The 21,360-nt window shown below is 41.8% G+C and overlaps 2 protein-coding genes across 2 annotated transcripts; one reads left to right on the forward strand and one right to left on the reverse strand.

Moving 5' to 3' along the window:
- Positions 1-1,347: 1,347 nt before the first annotated feature.
- On the reverse strand, positions 1,348-11,022 carry LOC138959578 (toll-like receptor 2 type-2). Its single transcript, XM_070331120.1, has 3 exons — positions 9,089-11,022; positions 5,757-5,928; positions 1,348-3,898 (listed from the first exon to the last, which is right to left on the reverse strand). Exons 1-3 carry the CDS (start codon positions 10,531-10,533, stop codon positions 3,278-3,280), a joined length of 2,238 nt encoding a protein of 745 aa, XP_070187221.1. The 5' UTR covers positions 10,534-11,022; the 3' UTR covers positions 1,348-3,277.
- Positions 11,023-12,164: 1,142 nt separating this feature from the next.
- Positions 12,165-21,341, forward strand: LOC138960424 (toll-like receptor 2). The gene is made up of 6 exons (XM_070332335.1): positions 12,165-12,455; positions 12,924-13,036; positions 15,923-16,132; positions 17,659-17,830; positions 19,117-19,694; positions 21,320-21,341. Exons 1-6 carry the CDS (start codon positions 12,165-12,167, stop codon positions 21,339-21,341), a joined length of 1,386 nt encoding a protein of 461 aa, XP_070188436.1.
- The last annotated feature ends 19 nt before the right edge of the window (positions 21,342-21,360 follow it).

Raw genomic sequence — 21,360 nt, forward strand, 5'->3', positions numbered from 1 at the left:
CGGACATTTTTTTCTTTTTTTCGATAAATGTCTTTGATGACGTCATATCCGGCTTTTTGTCAAATTTAGGCGGCACTGTCACACCCTCATTTTTCAATCAAATTGATTGAAAATTTGGCCAAGCAATCTTCGACGAAGGCCGGACTTCGGTATTGCATTTCAGCTTGGTGGCTTAAAAATTGATTAATGACTTTGGTAATTAAAAATCTGAAAATTGTAATTAAAATTATTTTTTTATAAATCGATCCAAATTTACGTTCATTTTATTCTTCATCATGTTCTGATTCCAAAAACATATAGATATGTTATATTCGGATTAAAAACAAGCTCTGAAAATTAAAAAATATAAAAATTATGATTAAAATTAAATTTCCGAAATCGATTTAAAAACAATTTCATCTTATTCCTTGTCGGTTCCTGATTCCAAAAACATATAGATATGATATGTTTGGATTAAAAACATGCTCAGAAAGTTAAAACGAAGAGAGGTACAGTAAAGCGTGCTATGCGCAGCGCAGCGCAACCGCTACAGCGCTGAACAGGCTCGTCACTTTCACTGCCTTTTGCACCAGCGGCGGACTACGGTCATTGTGAAAAAATGCAGTGCGTTCAGTTTCATTCTGTGAGTTTCACAGCTTGACTAAATGTAGTAATTTCGCCTTACGCGACTTGTTTTCTGATCGGGGGTGGGGGGGGGGGGTGGGGGGGCGGGGCGGGGCGGGGCGGGGCGGGGCGGGGGCGGGGGCGGGGCGGGTGTAAAACTGAGAATTCTGTATGCCAAAAGTGTTCTGTATTTTGCACAGAGACTGAGACTGGAGAGAGAGAGAGAGAGAGAGAGAGAGAGAGAGAGAAAGAGAGCGAGAAAGAGCGAGAGAGAGTGAGAGAGAGAGACAGAAAGAAAGAGTGACAGAGAGAGCGAGAGAGAGAGAGAGAGAGAGAGAGAGAGAGAGAGAGAGAGAGAGAGAGAGAACGAACGAACGAACGAACGAACGAACCAACTTTATTTTTCGAGGGTAATGGAGTAGATACAGCAAAGATTTTCATCCAGCCCTCGCCCAAGAGGGAATTAACTAAGCAGTGCATAATATTAAAGCAGAAGAAGAAGCAAAGCAAAAACATAAAAACATGGTTATTAAATCAGACAAAGAGAGAAAAAAAAAAAAAAAAAAAAGTTCATAGCATGTACATGCCAACATGGTCATTGGTAATGGTATACATTAAAACACACGGTCACATGCACACAGACACACACAGACGTACATGCACATACAGACACACACGCACACACACATACATGCACACACATACACATACACATACACACACACACACGCACGCACGCACACACACACACACACACACACACACACACACACACACACACACACACATGTACACATTGTACACATAATCATAATGTATGTGCAAAATCCATGAAGAGAACAACGTAAACAGAGAGAGAGAGAGAGAGAAAAAGAAAAAAAAACTTAACTGAAATGAAATGATTATACTAGTAGATCTTCATGTGTACTTATCAAACAGCAGAGAGAGAGAGAGAGAGAGAGAGAGAGAGAGAGAGAGAGAGAGAGAGAGAGAGAGAGAGAGAGAGAGAGAGAGAGAGAGAGAGAGAGAGAGAGAGAGAGAGAGAGAGAGAGAGAGAGAGAGAGAGAGAGAGAGAGAGAGAGAGAGAGAGAGAGCACAACGCATGTTCACAAGCAGAAGGTAAGCATACAAAAACACCCAGTAAGCATGTTCACGCAAACACATACAGAAAAGTGTTATAAAATACAAAATAAGAATGTTTTTTTTTCTGACTTGCACCTGTTTTTGTGTGTTTTTGTTTACACAGATAAAATTGACAGTCTTACATAATAATGACGTTTCATGTTAAACAACAATCACGCAAAAAACAACAACATCCGGCATCAACGAAAAAACAAAAACTTCTATCAACACAAGTCTCAATTACAACTAATTACCTGTTTGCACACAAGTTCAAATGATGGGTAGATGGGTCTTAAGTGAAGTAGAAAATGGTGTACAATGTGCTTTCATAGAAAAAAAATAATGAAACGAATATATGAATATATCAATGTAACTGCATAAAGATTTTATAAAACATAATATCTCATTTGTAAAGGATGTCATGAATGAAAATGGTATTATTATTTCTTTTGAAGATTTATGTGAAAAAGTGGGTTATAAACCATCCAGACAGTTTGAATACAATGCATTATGCGCAGCACTTAAATCCAGACGTACAGACATTACCATATCAATATTTTACATTGCAGGATTTCATTATTAATGGTGGTAATATAACAGCAAAGTTTATTAGAGCATGTTTAGTTGATCTTGATGTCCAGATTCCGAGTGCCTGTGATTTTTGGAAACGAAAACATAATGTAGATTTGGATAAGAGAAACTGGTTATTGGCTGTTAACAGCACAAAAGAAGAAAGATTACGTCTGCTGCACTGGAAATTATTACATAGAATATATCCAACCATTATTTTATTAAACAAAATGGGATTACGAACATCGAATAAATGTGAATTTTGTAATGAATTAGACACCCTTGAACATTTCTTTTTTAGTTGCCAAGAGGTGATGAAGGGTTGGAAAATATGTAAAGATTTTGTTTATAAGAAAATACATGTTGCCATTATTTTGAATGAAGAAAATGTATTTTTGGGTTATTTCAGGGAAAGTTTGAAAAATGATTATATTTATTTTGTGAATTATTGTATTTTAATCACCAAAATGACCATTGGAAAATTTAAATATGGGAGAAAGTTAGATTTGGGTGTATTATTGGAAACTGAGCTGAACATTAGGAATAAATTTATGTTATGATTATTTTTATTCATTTATTTACTTAAACATATTAGTTTACTGATAAAGTTTGTTGATTTAAAAATGTACACATTTGACTGAGAAAAGAAAAGACCTATGAAGAAGGTTTGCTCCAAGCCACAAAAAAAATAAAAAAAAAAAAAAATGTAAATGCATACACTGATACAACAGGCCTACATGTAGCACAGAAACACCCATATGTCGATCTGTGAATAAATAATAAAACAATTATTGTTGATTTATGACGGCTTAAAACCAAAGAATGAACATTTTCAATTGAAAAAAAAGAGTAAATGAAAATCATTAGTGGAAATGACCATTATCGCCTACAGAGATATAAACAATTTGAGAATTGTCTTGAGAGTGAAACGTTTACTGTTGAGCCTGCACCAAGAACAGAAACTGAGCAAAACAAATTATGCTTAGCTCTGCACCACATCGTTCAAAGCTAGTGAGAGACGTCCCAAAAACGATGATCTGGCGGCCTCTTCGTCTGCCCACTCAATGTAAGTCGTGGTGCGCAGGACTGCCAACATGGCGCTCGACATGTCACGTGACTCGGTCTCCTCTAGCGCCACAAGCACCATGACGTCATCACGGTCCATGACGCAGCTCTGGCAGTACTTGAGCTCGAACTGACACCACTGGCTGCGGGCGAAGTGCGGGGAGAAGACGAGCACAACCCTGTCACTCTCATCCACGCAGTCCGCGATGTTGTCCACGATGTGTTTCCCGGGCACGAAGTCGCGCTGGTGCACGCACACTCTCAGCCGCCACTCGTCCTCCAGCACGGGCAGCAGCTCGTTCTCAACCCACTTCATGTCCTCTTCCGCGTAAACCAGGAACACGTCAAAACGAAAGCCACGTGCCTGCCTCTCCAGTTGTCGTCTGCTTCTCTCGTGACGAACGCGGCAGACGGCGTAGAGCCAGAGTCTCAGGTGCCAGCGATACCCGAAGAAAATGGTGATGATGGAGAAGAGGAAGAGGTAGAGACAGATAAAGGCGATGACGAGGACTGCTGCGTTGTGGTCCATGAGGCACGACTGCACAGATAACCAAAATAATGCTTTAAACTCAGTGTGCGTCTGTTTCTCCATAGACGAGTGACAGAAATTGTTGACACTGTTTTCTACTAGAGTAAACTGAAGTAGAATCAAACTCTTGGTTTCGTTTTCAAGTCCAAGGAGTGAATTTTACATTGCAAAATGAATATTTCAAATCCGATGACGTCACTGATGGTATAGCTCTCCTTGGAATTCTCAAGTAACATAACAGACGGTGGCCCCCATGTCATGACAATTATTATGTATGACAAAAAGAAAACAAAACAAAAAAACTTAAAAAAATATTTGCACTGCGTGGAAGTTAGATTTCAAAGTAAGTCTGCATGTCATTCACTCTGGGTGAGAGAGAGAGAGAGAGAGAGAGAGAGAGAGAGAGAGAGAGAGAGAGAGAGAGAGAGAGAGAGAGAGAGAACGAACGAACGAACGAACGAACTATATTTTACAAGGATAAAGGTTTAAGGCACACTGCCTTGTCTAACAACCTGTCCCTAAACACACACAAAACATATAATATCCATTAAAGAAGAATACAATGAGAGAGAGAGAGAGAGAGAGAGAGAGAGAGAGAGAGAGAGAGAGAGAGAGAGGGGGTCGAGAGAAAGAGAGAGAGAGAGAGAGAGGGGGGGGGGTCGAGAGAAAGAGAGAGAGAGAGAGAGAGAGAGAGAGAGAGAAAGAGAGAGAGCACCGAGAGAGAGAGAGAGAGAGAGAGAGAGAGAGAGAAAAAGGAGAAAGAGAGAGAGAGAGAGAGAGAGAGAGAGAGAGAGAGAGAGAGAGAGAGAGAGAGAGAGAGAGAGAGAGAGAGAGAGAGAGAGAGAGAGAATGACAATGACAAATCTTTATTTTTCGAGGGTGACGTACAAGAATAAGCATAGATATGTTCTTTTGCATCTGGCCCTCGCCCTAGAGGGACTAAACTAGTTTACTACAACTATGACTAGGAAAACAAACAAGAGAGAGAGAGAGAGAGAGAGACGCTTGACGCTTTGACACTTTATTGTCATTAGCTAATAAAAACCTTATAGACAAGGGAGAGAGAGAGAGAGAGAGAGAGAGAGAGAGAGAGAGAGAGAGAGAGAGAGAGAGAGAGAGAGAGAGAGAGAGAGAGAGAGAGAGAGAGAGAGAGAGAGAGAGAGAGAGTTTCTGTTGCTAATTAAGTTACTACTTTCTGAACTAGGTACATTTGACCCCCACATTTTGAATCGGATTCTGCATTAAATGAAAGTTCTGCTAAACTGTGTAGTGACATTTACCCACAAGTAGCACAAGTTGAACTTGACAGTAATCTATTTCCAGCACATGAGGGAAAATTGAAGAGTCGATTTCAAAACTCGGGGTTTTCACAGGAAAGTTTTTGTTAAAACTCAAGTGAAAAATTACCATACCACTAAAAATTAAGTCTATATCAAGTGTCAAAATTCAAGATGAACATTATCTCGTGACAAATGGATTTCATTTCTGATTTCCTTAAGCACTTGGTCTTGCGTTTGCGTGTACACACGAAAGGGGACAAGGCACTATAGCTGGTCTGCACATACGTTGACCTTGGAGATCGGAAAAATCTCCACCCTTAACCCACCATGCGCGGCCGGGATTCGAACACTCTACCTTCCGATTGGCCACGGCGCCCGTCATGCCGCTTTTGACATTGATTCATGCAACACACACACACACACACACACATCACGCACGCACGCACGCACGCACGCACACACACACACACACACACACACACACACACACACACACACACACACACACACACACACATTCTTTGAAATGGTCACTATTTTGAAACGGCGAACGCGATACATCATTGACTAGTTGTGAAGACGAATACCTGAGGGTTTATTGTGAAGTCTGACACCGTCATGTTGTGCAGGTTGGCACATGTGTAGCCCAAACTTCTGACGTCTTTAAACTGACGAGGCTTGCTCATCATCCATTGCTGGAACCACATTATCTCACAGGAACAGTCAAATGGGTTGCCACTTAAGTCTAGGCCAGTTAGCCTGAAACAGAACATGTTTATTCATACACAAAAGAATAGTATGAATAGTATGACTTATACATGTGTAAGTCATGTGAGTATATCACTAAATCATTTTAGAAATTTTTACAAAACTTCTGCATGTTCGTACGTATGTTATGTAAGACTTTTGTTGATGCATGTAAAGGTACATTGCTCGTTTGCCTTACGCCTGAGACCAGGTTGTTCAAAAATATCTTGCCAGCTACAAACATTTTTATAAATGAAGAAGAAGAAAATATGTTCCCATAAAGTATACCTAACAGGAGTTTACGTGTGTAGACTATAGGCACATTGGTATTAATTAGGTCTTCATAATTTCCTGTACCAGATGATAAAATGTGGGCCCTTGCCAGGGCCCCTGGACCCGTTTTGCAAAATAGAGGTTTAACTCGTGCGTTTCATGGCGTAATGTTTGTGTCATCCAGGTAGGACTGTGTCGGGGTTTGCCCGCATCAAACAAGTGTTGTTAAAGGGGTTGTCTCAAATGCTCAGTGAAAGCTTTCCTGCCTCATAGGTACAGTGTTCTATCTATGTTGCTCCAGCGTGGGTGAGAAAGAAAGAGAAAGAAAGAGAGAGAGAGAGAGAGAGAGAGAGAGAGAGAGAGAGAGAGAGAGAGAGAGAGAGAGAGAGAGATATTGTGTATGTATGTGTGTGTGTGTGGTTCTTGTGGTGGTGGTGGTGGTGGTGGTGGTGGTGGTGTGTGTGTGTGTGTGCGTGCGTGTGTGTGTGTGTGTGTGTGTGAGTGTGTTTGTGTGCATACATCTACATCTATGAGTTCACAAGTACATGCAAATAGACGCAGAAAGTCAAATACATATACTGGCTGACTGTTATCAAAACTGACAGATGGAGAAAACACACACACACACACACACACACACACACACACACACACACACACACACACACACACACACACACACACACACACACACACACAAAACACACAAACGAGTCAACCCGCATGGATCTTTTACTGGCCCCTCGATGCTCCTTGTTCGACGGCAATTCATTACTTTTCTTGTCAACGGCCAGTGCTCTGAATAATGTGCAAACCCTTACAACGCTTTGGTGTTAGTGTGACATGTATCATGTCAGCACGAGATACACGAGTATGCTGATACCGCACAGGTAAATAAAAAAAACAAGTCGCGTAAGGCGAAATTACTACATTTAGTCAAGCTGTGGAACTCACAGAATGAAATTGAACGTTGTCCGCCGCTAGTGCAAAAGGCAGTGAAAGTGACGAGCCTGTTTGGCGCGGTAGCGGTTGCGCTGTGCTTCATAGCACGCTTTAGTGTACCTCTCTTCGTTTTAACTTTCTGAGCGTGTTTTTAATCCAAACATATCATATCTATATGTTTTTGGAATCAGGAACCGACAAGGAATAAGATGAAAGTGTTTTTAAATTGATTTCAAAAATTTACTTTTGATCATATTATTAATGTTTAATTTTTTTAATTTTCAGAGCTTGTTTTTAATCCAAATATAACATATTTATATGTTTTTGGAATCAGAAAATGATGAAGAATAAGATGAACGTAAATTTGGATCGTTTTATAAAAATATTTTTTTACAATTTTCAGATTTTTAATGACCAAAGTCATTAATCAATGTTTAAGCCACCACGCTGAAATGCAATACCGAAGTTTGGCCTTCGTCGGAGATTGCTTGGCCAAAATTTCAATCAATTTGATTAAAAAATGAGGGTGTGACAGTGCCGCCTCAACTTTTACAAAAAGCCGGATATGACGTAATCAAAGACATGTATCAAAAAAATGAAAAATTGTCCGGGGATATCATACCCAGGAACTCTCATGTCAAATTTCATAAAGATCGGTTCACCACACACATACACCACGACCCTCGTCTCGATTCCCCCTCTATGTTAAAACATTTAGTCAAAACTTGACTAAATGTAAAAAGACCTGCATGTTTGTAGAGGCCTGGTAAGGGGGAAACATTTGAGTCATTTTAAGTAGTCTTTGTGAAGAAATAATTAACCAGAGAAAAGTAATGATTGAAGTAAACGTTAATAAAAGTAGGTATACTTTTGACGTACTTATTATGTTCTTATCCATATAGCAAAATATTTGTAGATCGCGAGATATTTTCGAAAAACCTGGTCTCAGGCGAAAGGCAAACGGGCAATAATTCTACATAACTTGTAGCTTATCGTATATTGTACACTATTTATAACATATTCAATTATTAATAACGTATATGGAGAATACTACACGGCTTGCTCTGTCGTACCAGATTTACACGAGTTTAAAAAAAAAATATTGAACTGCGAGCGAAAGCGAGCTGTTCACTATTTGAAAAAGCAACGAGTGTAAATCTGGTACTAAACAGCAAGCCATGTAGTATTCTGTTTATCCTACATACTGTACTTACGTGTATTTTACTGAACATGTCCTGCAGTCGAGGCAGCTAAATCGAAGACGCTTGCTTTAGAACCTCGATCTCTTATAAAGCCTCGTGCAATCTATTACGTCAAAGTAAAGAAATGTCACTCTGAAAGTATGGCGTGACGTGTTAGTTCTAAAAATTCATCGAGGGTAATTAGCGAGCGCAATTTTTTTCTTCTTCTATAATGACGTTTGTCTCGGTGACTTGGTATCATAAGCAGTGGAAAAACAGGTCCCTGCCAGACTTGCTTGACATGACCTCATTTACATGATGTACACACGTGTGATTTGAACGATTATTATCTCACGAGTGTCTCTCTCACGTATGTAGGATAAAACAGATTATCCTACATACGTGAGAGAGACACGTTGATCGTTGATCGTAACAGGAAACTTCTAATTCGGCAGGCACTCTGATTCAATACTCAATAGGCCATTTGTTCTGAATCTAGGTCACTAAGTGGTTGTATCTTCTATTTCAGCAGTCTAGTAACATATGTGTGTATATGTGTGTGTGAGTGTATGTGTGTGTGTGTGTCAGTGTCAGTGTGTGTGTGTGTGTGTGTGTGTGTGTGTGTGTGTGTGTGTGTGTTTATGTGCGTCTGTATGCGTGTTTGTCTGTCTGTCTCTGTGTGTATGTCTGTGCCTGTGCTTGTGTGCGTGCAAGCGTGGGAGGGTGTCCAAAATAACCATGACAAAGACGACTGTCGGAGCCGTTCTAAAACTTACCTCCTCTGTGTATCGGCACTGAACGCAGTGCTGGAAACCTTGCTGATACGGTTTTCCCCGATAGCTAACAAACGCAGATTAGGCAGCTGATCGAACGCGCCATCGGGTAGGAACTGCAAGGAGTTTTCGTACAAGTACAAACGAGTTAGGTTCGGCAGGTTGATGAAAGTTTTGGAAGTAATTCTTTGGATCTGAGCCTTACCAAGGTACAGAGTTTTTAGTTCCCCAACAGGCCGAAGTAGGCGATGAATCCTTTCCTCGGACACTTCTCTGAAGTTGTTTTCATTTAGAAAAAGGTCTGTCAGTCCCGTGCAACCTGCCAAGAAGTCCCCGTCAACAACGTCAGAAGAGAAATCCACACGATTGAAGCCAAGCCCCACGTAAACTATGCCGGAATTGTTGAATGCGTAAGCCTCTATCTTTTTCATCTTGCCTTCCATCTCGGTAACCTCTATTTTTTTTAGTTCGGGAAATCTGATGGCAGAGAACATGCTGCTGGTGAAGTGTACTATGCGATTGTACATCATATTCAGCACTGTCAATTTGGGGAGGCAAACTGGATCCGGAATGGTTGAAATAACATTATAATCCAAGATCAAATGATTGAGGCTTGGAAACAGTGTATCTTTAGTGCCATTTCTGCATGTGACAGGGAAATCGAACAGCCTGTTCTCGTGAAAGCTCAGATACTCCAGGAAAGGAAAGTAGGCTGTCTTCAGCTGGTACAGCTTGTTGTGCCACAGTCTGAACCTGGTCAGGCTGCTAAGTGGCTGCAGGACACTCATGTCCAGCTCCCCCATGTTGTTCCAGCTGAGATCCAAGTACTTCACGTTGACTGCCGGCGTCTTGTGGAAGTACTGGTCGGGGAAGACCCCTAGACCCCCGCATTTGATGTCCACCTTGTTCAATGTCGGATTTGCAAACACAGGCCTAAGCGCCTCGTAACTGAGTCTGTTACCTCCGATCAGTACTGTCCTCAGCTTGTGAAGAGGACGAAAGACTCGAGGAGCGATGTAAGCCATGTCGTTGTTAAAGAGGTCCACCAGCCACACGTCACGGGAGACGTTCACGAAGAAGCGCTCGTCCGTCAGTCGCTGCAGGCCGTTGTTTGAGAAGTTCAACACCTGGACGCCGGTGAAGAGCTTGGGTATGTAGGTCAGGTTTCCGAAGTTGGACGAGCAGTCTTGGGTGGTGTTGCTGCATCGGCATTGCACGTCACTACCCGTACTGAAGCACGGATGGGTGATCAGGTATGGTGGCACGGGTGTGCTCCAACACGCAAGTTTGTCTGTGGTTGGTCTCTTCACCACGGACATAAGGCCCTGCTCGTTGTGCAATGTCATGTCCAGAGGATCATCCCTGGCAGCCTTGACGCTCCTACTGTTGACACTGACGTAGAGCACGCTAAACAAGACGATGATGGTAAAGATCTCATGTGCAGACATTTTGGGCAAAAAAACCCTATTTAGTTCTAATCCACCTCTTCTTCGTCCTCTTTTCTGCTGTTGTTGTAGTTATTGCTGTTGTTGTTTTTACGTCTCCGTCGTCTTTTTCTTGCTCAACTTTATTGTGTACGCTTACTGTTACTGGGGCTTTTGTCTACACACAATTGCTACGAGTTGAGGAAATATTCGAAGCTGACTTATTTAAAATCTCGGATTACTTATTTCATTCCTGGCCTTATAATAAAATCACATAAAGTCTCACATACTGACTATTTCAACGATAACTGCCTGCCGGTCTTTTGCACTGTGAAGGCAATCACAAAGAAAATCTGTACTCCGTTTCTTCCTTTTTTTAAATTGTTTTATTTTATATCACAAAACAGGCTCTCAGAAATGCTGGAAGAAATACTCTGTATTCCTGGCGTTGGAAGTGAGAAGCTCACAGTTAATTGCACATATCAGAACTAAAGATGCATCTGCTGTGGAATCTCGAAGAGACAAAGGCGGACTGAATGTGAAAATTCCACACGGCAGTAAATAGGTTTATCACACTGTGACTCATCTCTCGAACGACTTGAATGTAGTTCCACTTTCGGTACGCCCAAAACAAACAACCTAAATTGTCCTTGTTTCGGTTTTTCCTGCGGCAAATCGTAGTTTGAAAGATACAAACGCTTGTCTAATGACTTGGTGAGAACTACGTATGAACGATTTTTCATAGCGTTTGAATTTGAGCCAAACTCTGCAAAATATAAAAGCCAGTTGTGCAGCACAACCCTCATACGTATTATAAACTTCGGAGGAATTTTTGTTTTTGTTAGCTACCGCAGGGTTCACAATGTAAAGGGAACAGAAGCTTTGCCAGGAAAGATGGGGACAACATTTAGCTTGGTGCGTCACAAAACTATCGTCGCCTACATATAGTGCAACTACAAAGCTGACTTTTGCCTCAAATCACACATTTTTAAATTATTTTTTGTTCAAACTAAAAAATGAGCGCACCTTCCTGAATTGTCAACAAAAGCCGACTGAAACTGCTGTAACAAATCCAAAATTAAAAAAAAAAATTCACATGGAAAATAAAACTTGCAGTTTTGGCTCGTTTTCTGAAAATTAAACGTTATCTCGGGGTTTGTTTGAAACTTGTTCCGGGTCCGGAGACTCACAATAATTGATACCCCAATTCTATTTGTTGAAATTCCCGACCAAAGGCTAAATAAGGTAAAACATTTGGGAGCAGTAAAAAAATAATAATATAAAAAAGTCCTTTAAAAGTCAGTCACAATGAATCAAAGTTAAATATATGTTGTCGTTGGCAAGTAATTGTTGTTTTCATGACAAGTACTGAAGAATGTGAGCTATCAGGATTTAGAAATGTAGGAGCAGTAGCAAACAGGTGCTGAACTTCTCAAACAACGGCCTGCAGCGACTGACGGACGAGCGCTTCTTCGTGAACGTCTCCCGTGACGTGTGGCTGGTGGACCTCTACAACAACGACATGGCTTACATCGCTCCTAGAGTCTTTCGTCCTCTTCACAAGCTGAGGTCAGTACTGATCGGAGGTAACAGACTCAGTTACGAGGCGCTCAGGCCAGTGTTTGCGATCCCGACATTGAACGAGGTGGACATCAATGTTCCCCGACCAGTACTTCCACAAGACGCCGGCAGTCAACGTGAAGTACTTAGATCTCAGCTGGAACAACATGGGGGAGCTGGACATGAGTGTCCTGCAGCCACTTAGCAGACTGACCAGCTTCGACCTGTGGCACAACAACCTGTACCAGCTGAAGACAGCCTACTTTCCTTTCCTGGAGTATCTGAGCTTTCACAAGAACAGGCTGTTCGATTTCCCTGTCACATGCAGAAATGGCACTAAGGACACCCTGTTTCCAAGCCTTACTCAACTGACCCTGGATTTCAACGTAATTTCGATCATCCCAGATCCAGTTTGTCTCCCTAAATTGAGAGTGTTGAACATGAAGTACAATCGCATAGCATACTTCTACAGCAGCATGTTCTCTACCATCAGATTTCCTGCACTCCAAAAGCTAGAAGTTACCGAGATGGAAGGCAAGATTAACAAGATAGAGGCTTACGCATTCAACAATTCCGGCATGGTTTACGTGGGACTAGGCTTCAATTTTATTGATTTCTCTTCTAACGTTGTTGACGGGGACTTATTGGCAGGTTGCACGGGACTGACGGACCTTTTTCTAAATGAAAACAACTTCGGAGAAGTGTCTGTGGAAAGGTTTCACCGCCTCCTTCGACCTGTTGAGGGACTGAAAACTTTGTACCTTGGTAAATCTCAGATCCAAAGTATCAGTTCCAAAACGTTCATCAACCTGCCAAACCTAACTCATCTGTACTTGTACAAAAACTTCTTGCAGTTCCTACCCAATGATGCGTTCGATCAGCTGCCTAATCTGCGTTTGTTAAGTATAGGGAAAACCCGTATCAGCAAGGTTTCCAGCACCACGTTCAGTGCCGATACACAAGAGATGTGAGTGTTTTCTGTTCATACTGTCGTCTTTGTCATTGTTACGAATTGAACAACCGAGTTCAGACTCACACACACACACACACACACACACACACACACACACACACACACACACACACATACACACACACAAAGACACACACACACAGACACACACACACACATACACACACACACACTGACACACTGAGATACATACACATACACACTACACACACACACACACACACATACGCACAAATACACACACATGCACACTGTGACACACACCCGTACACAGTGACACACACAACACCAAACAAAAAAACACACACACGCTCATACGCTCTCTGGTGCGTTCCTTTGGAATTCACTACCTGTAAATATCAAGTCATGTCTGTCATTTTCCTCTTTTAAAAGACAGCTCCGAAAGCATCTCTCTAACGACTAAGTCGGTGTACACTTTGTGCGAGTGTGTGTGAGGATGTGTAAAAGAGAAAGTGTATAGTATGCTTCCATTAACAAGCACATTTTTGAATTTTTAATTTTTATTTTGTTATACCTTTCCCTATTGGTTTTTTTATTTTTTTATTTTTTTATTTTTTAATTTTTTTAATTTTTTATTCTTCATATTAATTTGTTCTTTGTTTCATGTGTGTCTTATAGTAGGGACTAGCTGTAAGAAAGGACCATAATTTATGGACCTAATGCTATCATCCCTCGGTAATAAAGTTTTGCGAGTTCGAGTTCGAGTTCGAGTTCACACACACTGACACACACGCACAAATACACACACGTACACACTGTGACACACACCAGTACACTGTGACACACACAAACAAACAAAAACACACGCAAACCAGAAACCACTAAGTAAAATAAATTTAAGTTAACGCCCTCACGGCAAAGCCATTTGGGGCATTTGAGACTGGAAAACCCTGGCTTTGTATGAAAGATCAACATCATTTAAACCACAACAGTGACCTAGATTCTGAATATTTATAAGACCCCTCTAATTATAGGACCCCTCTAATCTGAGTGTCTGCTGAAGGAGTACCTTCCTGTTACAACTGTGCATTAACATAACGATTGTACCACGAACGCGGCCTTCGTGTGAAAAGTACGCGCCTTTCCGTGTAAGCAGTTTGGCTCACTATCTCAGATCTGGTGAGGCTTTTACACGGGATAAGACCACCTTTCACTTAGCCACATACGAACAATCAACGGCCTATAGGTTCTCTCAGCCTGTGCAGTGTGGGACATTTTTGATGAATTAACTTGTTATGGACACTAGTAGCTTTTCGTAGAATTAATCAATACATGTTTTCCACTTGCACATGAAGCAGGATGTTGATTTTTACATTTAGTCAATTTTTGACTAAATGTTTTAACATAGAGCCCTGGAGAATCGAGACGAGGGTCGTGGTGTATGTGTGTGTGTGTGTGTGTGTGTGTGTGTGTGTGTGTGTGTGTGTGTGTGTGTGTGTGTGTGTCTGTGCATGTGTAGAGCGATTCAGACCTAACTACTGGACCGATGTTTATGAAATTTGACATGAGAGTTCCTGGGAATGATATCCCCGGACTTTTGTTTATTTTTTTCGATAAATACCTTTGATGACGTCATATCCGGCTTTTTGTAAAAGTTTAGGCGGCACTGTCACACCCTCATTTTTCAATCAAACTGATTGAAATTTTGGCCAAGCAATCTTCGACGAAGGCCGGACTTCGGTATTGCATTTCAGCTTTGTGGCTTAAAAATTAAATAATGACTTTGGTCATTAAAAATATGAAAATTGTAAAAAAAATTTTTTTTATAAAACGATCCAAATTTACGTTCAACTTATTCTTCATCATTTTCTGATTCCAAAAACATATAAATATGTTATATTCGGATTAAAAACAAGCTCTGAAAAATAGAAATATAAAAATTATCATCAAAATTACATTTTCGAAATCAATTTAAAAACACTTTCATCTTATTCCTTGTCAGTTCCGGATTCCAAAAAACATATAAATATATGTTTGGATTAAAAACACGTTCAGAAAGTTAAAACGAAGAGAGGTACAGAAAAGCGTGCTATCCTTCTCAGCGCAACTACTACCCCGCTCTTCTTGTCAATTTCACTGCCATTGCCACGAGCGGTGGACTGACGATGCTACGAGTATACGGTCTTGCTAAAAAATTGCATTGCGCTCAGTTTCATTCTGTGAGTTCGACAGCTTGACTAAATGTTGTATTTTCGCCTTACGCGACTTGTTGGTATGTGTCGAAGTGGAGGGACGATCACTCAGTATGATTATACAAAGGAGACGAGGACATCTTTAGGATACAACGATTGTGAGTGATCAAGCTGCAGGCATGGGTATCTGCAGACACCAAAACTACACAATGAGTTCTCCCTTTCAGGGGAATTCCCAATGCACATTACTTACTGGCGAGGGAGGAGGGTTGAGAACGAAGGGAGAGAGTTGAGGGCAGGGAAGGGTTGTGCCGCTTTTATCTTACCACAGTGCAGGCTGACTATCCACTGCCATCATGAGGGGATAGACGATTTGATTGTTTAAAGGCACAGTAAGCCTCCCGTAAACCATCACATATACTGTCAGGATTTTACACAGAAGAAGAAATCACAACAATCTATCAGAGTAAATTTTATGTTTCCAATCAAAATAAAAGGGGGTTAAAATGAAGAATGTTTGTGTGTCGTGTTACGGTCCCCAGGATCAGCTGGTTACGGGCCCCGCAAAAATATGTTTCGCTGTTGTTACGCGCCCCAGTCACATCGCTTTAATTCTGACATCTTTAGTCATATATATCTGTGAAAAATTACAGGCAGTTGTACCCACGACTTTCTCTCTATCTCTCTGTCTATTTTTCACGGGTTCGGAGTTGGTGTATTTCAGCAGGGGAATGGAGATCTCGGGTGTGATCGCCGCTGACAGCGGGGGAATGGAGATCTCGGGTGTGATCGCTGACAGCTTCCTCGACATCAGCGCAACAGAAGAGGTTAAAACTGAACCAGCGCCAATATTATTCTCCACACCAAAGGCAAAGAAGCCTGTTCAGGAGTTCCAGTGTTCTGATTGTGGTAAATGCTACAGTCAGAAACGTAATCTGTGAGAAAACCATGAGAAAACAATTCACAGGAAAGAGCCAGAAGGGAAACTTCTTCTTCTTCTTCTTCGTTCATGGGCTTAGATATGACGGCTTACTAGTGCCAAAACCTAGGGTTACCATTTTCCCGTGAAAATTAGTAATTAACAGTGTTAATGACTAATTTTCATTTTTGCCTCGTTTTCGGTCACAGTAGTCGGACTTTAAGAGTCCGCACTGAGAGGCTACAACGTCCGGCAAACATCACTCTCACACTATTTCTGAAATATCTTTTAATAGAAGGCCTTATTGAGCAAGTTATCCGACGGGAAGATGCATGTCACAGTTTTCTGCAATAGCGCTTTCCTGAACGTTGTTTTGGGTATCTTAGAAAAGAATAATCGACTCCGAAAACTTTCGAATCGAAGCTGTTTTTAGCAGACGGGCTTTTGATCAGCTGTGGTCTCACACTTTCACATATATCTTTCAATATAAGTTGTCGGGCAGACAGCTGTACCTCATATTTATTTCCACTACAACACTCATACATGTATCTGCTTTGTAGTGTATTAGTGAAGGACAATCGATCCGAAAATGTTCGAATCGAGAGAGGAAAAATGGCGTCTGGCCGGACGTGTGCTAAAGGTCTGAACACTAGCACTGAGATGGCTCTGTTCGGTCTAGACCACGTCGTCTGCTACGAGAACCACAACCTTGCGTGACCCTGCTTCCGGGCTTTTCTTTTTTCAAACTTTCAAAACTTCGAATTGTACTGATCTTGTCTTGATGAAAAAAGAATTCTTTTATGATTTAAGAATGTTTGTGTAACAAGCTGTGAATTTATTATTTAGATTTTAAAAGTTAGGTCTAGCGCCAAAACGCACCACGGTCTGATTGTCTGAGGGACAATCCGCAAAATTAATTCTTCACAAATTGCTCGCTCTTTACGTAGGGCACCTAGGATGTTCCCGTTCGGTGAGTGTTTAAATGAAAGGTGTTTGTACTGTGTGTAAAAGACTGACAGTATCTGTGATTGTTTACGGGAGGCTTACTGTGCCTTTAAACAGTGTCAGCAAAACATAACATACACAGGAAGTGCCGAGGTCAGACTTACATTACATGACATATTCGGTGTCATGTACCGTGTGTATTCATTCAAACAGCCAATTGTTTAGCAAGCACAGGTACGGAGTGTGGCGTGGAAATTGACGGGGGAGCATCTTGTGTTGTATGACTTTGTTTAATTCCTTGTCTGCGTGTGTTTACGATCATAATGGCACCAATATGGGGGTTGAATTAAAAAGACTTCTAAAGTAGTGTGATTTGTGTCAGGCGTCTCTGACCATCATATCAGCGATGAATGAACACTTTTTGCAGATTACAGGGTTTGAAGCTGGACCATTTATAAACGTTTGTACCAACCTTGATCTTGAACGCAACACTTGTATGCGGCTATCACAGTGATGATCGATCATAAGAAAGATATTCGTGAAGGCTTCAGACCAAACTCCTGAATTATACCTGTAAGAATCAACATGTTCTGTTTCAGGCTGACAGGCCTAAGCTTAGGTGGCAACCCATTCGACTGTTCCTGCGAGATTCTATGGTTCCAGCAATGGATGCAGAGCAAGCCTCACCTATTTAAAGACTTCCGTAATGTAGGCTACAGATGTGCCAACCTACACAACATGACGGTGTCAGATTTCTCCATAAATCCTCAGGTATTCTTATCCACAATTAGAATATATTATGTTGAATCGCCTTCGTCTTTTAATGATAGTGACAATAACACAAAAATATGACCGTCTTGTTCAGCTATTTTCCTGGCTGCGGGTAAATGTTACAGGTACATTTTGACAGAACTTATTTTAGCACAGGTCGATAATAAAAGAGGATGGAAGAATCCGAATCGAAAGTCAAATGAACACAGTTCAAGGTCAACTGGTGTGCAGACCTGCTAGTGCCTTATCCCCCTTCGTGTGTACACGCAAGCACAAGACCAAGTGCGCACAGAAAAGATCCTGTAATCTATGGCAGAGTTCGGTGGGTTATGGAAACACGAAAATACCCAACATGCTTCCCCCGAAAGCGGCGTATGGCTGTCTGAATGTCGGGGTAAAAACGGTCATACACGTAAAAATCCACTCGTGCAAAAACATGAGTGAACGTGGGAGTTTCAGCCCATGAACGAAGAAGAAGAAGAAGAAGGTCAAATTGATTACCATTTGGTCAAGCAATCTTCGACAAAGCCCAGACTATGGGTATGCATTTCAGCTTGGAAGCGTAAAAATGCGTTAAAGAGTTTGGTCATTAAAAATATCAAAATTCTAATGTAAATTAAAGTTATAGCAATCGATCCAAAAGTAATTTCATCTTATTCTTCATTATTGATTAAGTGAATCCAAAAATATATGCCATCTTTACACTAGAAATGTACTCACAGTTTAAAGAAAATAGGTTATTTAAGCACTACGTTCGCGTGCTTTGTGGAGACGAGCTGGACCAGTCTCAGTCTTTAGGGTTTTGGCTAGCGGAGTCCTTTTTACTACATGTCGTCTTGGTGTTGATAGTTTTTTGTTTTTTGTTGTTTTTGGGGGTGTCGGTGATCGTTTAGTTTCGGGCCGGCTGATTGTCTATAAATTATGTTTTGATATCGCTTCAATCGACTTGTTAAAGAAGGCCCTTCATTGAGCCCGAAGTCGACTTCGGGAAGTATTTTTTTTTTACCGAAAACCCAATGCTAAAGAAGTATACTTCGCGTAGTCGACTTCGTCCAGTTATAGACAGGCTTAATATATCATTTTGATATTGAATGATACTAAGCCTCATTTAAAGAATTTGCGCATTTTTTGCAATGTGAAAAGCACTCATTGGACTTGAAAATAAAAGACCAAGAGTTTGATTCTCCTTCAGTTTACTCCAGAGGAAAACAGTGTCAACAAATTCTGTCACTCGTCTAAGGACGCGCACACTGAGTTTAAAGCATTATTTGTGCCCTTATGTGCAGTCGTGCCTCATGGACCACAACGCAGCAGTCCTCGTCATCGCCTTTGTCTGTCTCTACCTCTTCCTCTTCTCCCTCCTGACCGGTTTCTTCGGGTATCGCTGGCACCTGAGACTCTGGCTCTACGCCGTCTGTCGCGGTCGTCACGAGAGAAGCAGACGACAACTGGAGAGGCAGTCACGTGGCTTTCGTTTTGACGTGTTCCTGGCTTACGCGGAAGAGGACATGAAGTGGGTTGAGAACGAGCTGCTGCCCGTGCTGGAGGACGAGTGGCGGCTGAGAGTGTGCGTGCACCAGCGCGACTTCGTGCCCGGGAAACACATCGTGGACAACATCGCGGACTGCGTGGATGAGAGTGACAGGGTTGTGCTCGTCTTCTCCCCGCACTTCGCCCGCAGCCAGTGGTGTCAGTTCGAGCTCAAGTACTGCCAGAGCTGCGTCATGGACCGTGATGACGTCATGGTGCTCGTGGCGCTAGAGGAGACCGAATCACGTGACATGTCGAGCGCCATGTTGGCAATCCTGCGCACCACGACTTACATTGAGAGAGAGTGTGTGTGTGTGTGTGTGGATGTGGATGTGTTTGCAGAGATGTTTATGTTTACTTCTTCTGTAAATTATATAATCCCCTTGTCTAAAGGGCTTTTAAAGCTGAGGACAATAAACTCTCAAAGCAAAGCGTCTCTCTCTCTCTCTCTCTCTCTCTCTCTCTCTCTCTCTCTCTCTCTCTCTCTCTCTCTCTCTCTCTCTCTCTCTCTCTCTCTCTCTCCGAGTCTCTCTCTGTACCATAGTGGCGACGAAACATTCGAACGTCTTGGTTTCTGACAATGAAAAATGCAGTAGCCTATATTTATCGAAGTGGAAAAGACATGTACATGTATGTTTCCGTACTGTATTTTAACTACCTTGTAAACTGCCTTGTAAGCGCCCAGCCAGTATGGAGCAAACGCCACCCCTCTACTTTGGGTCAAAACTTGAAACTGTATATACAGTCCAGAGACAAAGTGCTTGCTGCCGCGCAAGCCGAGAACATTTTCCCTATTTATCTTTGTTGTGCTGGCTCAGCGCGGAGGTGTTTCCAGACACATCGTACGTAGGGTGTATACGGTATAAGTATCTATATATATATACGACTAGTGTCTGTCTGTCTGTCTGTCTGTCTGTCTGTTCGCGATGCACGGTCAAAGTTCTCGGTGGATCTTTTTCAAATTTGGACACCGTATTCAGCTACACCCCGGACACAACCTCATCGATGAGATATTTCAACACGTGCTCTCAGCGCGCAGCGCTGAACCGATTTTGGTTCCACCTGAGTTACCCGGGCCCCCATACCGACACACCAAAGCCGCTAGACCACATCACAACGCCAAAGTTCTCGGTGGATCTTTTTCAAATTTGGACACCGTATCCAGCTACACCCCGGACACAATATCATCGATGAGATATTTCAACACGTGCTGAACCGATTTTGGTTTTTCTGTTCATTTCACCATTCCCAGTAACTCTTCCTTATCTTCTCCAGTGTTTTGCGTTTATCTCCCTTCCTTCGTGTGGCTTCAATCCATATTCCCGTTTCTACGTTACTATTTTTAGAATGTCACTGCGCTGTCCAGAACGCTTCCCTTGCACCCGTAAGTTGTTCTTACTGTCAAAGTGAAAAGGTCGAATCAATTTATAGCCACGCGAAAAATACACTGTCACCTATCTCTATATATTTATAGATATAGATATACATATATATATACGGCTTCTCTGTGTGTGTGTGTGTGTGTGTGTGTGTGTTTGTGTGTGTGTGTGGGCAACACCTGTGGATTTTAGAGTTCTGTTTGTGATGGGGTCTAGCGGCTTTTGTCTGTCTGTATGTTCTGGCATTTGAGACGCCACAACAGATAATATAGGGCTTAGAAATAAGCTCTAAAATTCTCAATCCCGTTTGACAGGACTTCGCCTTCAAAGGTGAATGTGGTGAACCGCCACGCTGTCTGTCTCTGTCGCGATTCACCCCGACGAAGCCGGGTATTCCTCTAGTATAACATAAACCTAGTAAACCCCCAACCCCATTTGGATCAAGGAAGGCAGGAGAAAAAATGATTTGTTTTAATTGTTACAATGTAATTTACGGTACATCAGTTTACAGGGCAACAGGTTTTTAACCCCGAAGAAAGAAATGCAAACCCCCAGTTGAGTATTATATGCATTCTCTCAGTCCTGCGCTCTCATCACGCTAAGCTCCGGTGAGAACTGGCT

This window comes from Littorina saxatilis, linkage group LG2 (assembly GCF_037325665.1).
Source record: "Littorina saxatilis isolate snail1 linkage group LG2, US_GU_Lsax_2.0, whole genome shotgun sequence".
NCBI lineage: Eukaryota > Metazoa > Mollusca > Gastropoda > Littorinimorpha > Littorinidae > Littorina > Littorina saxatilis.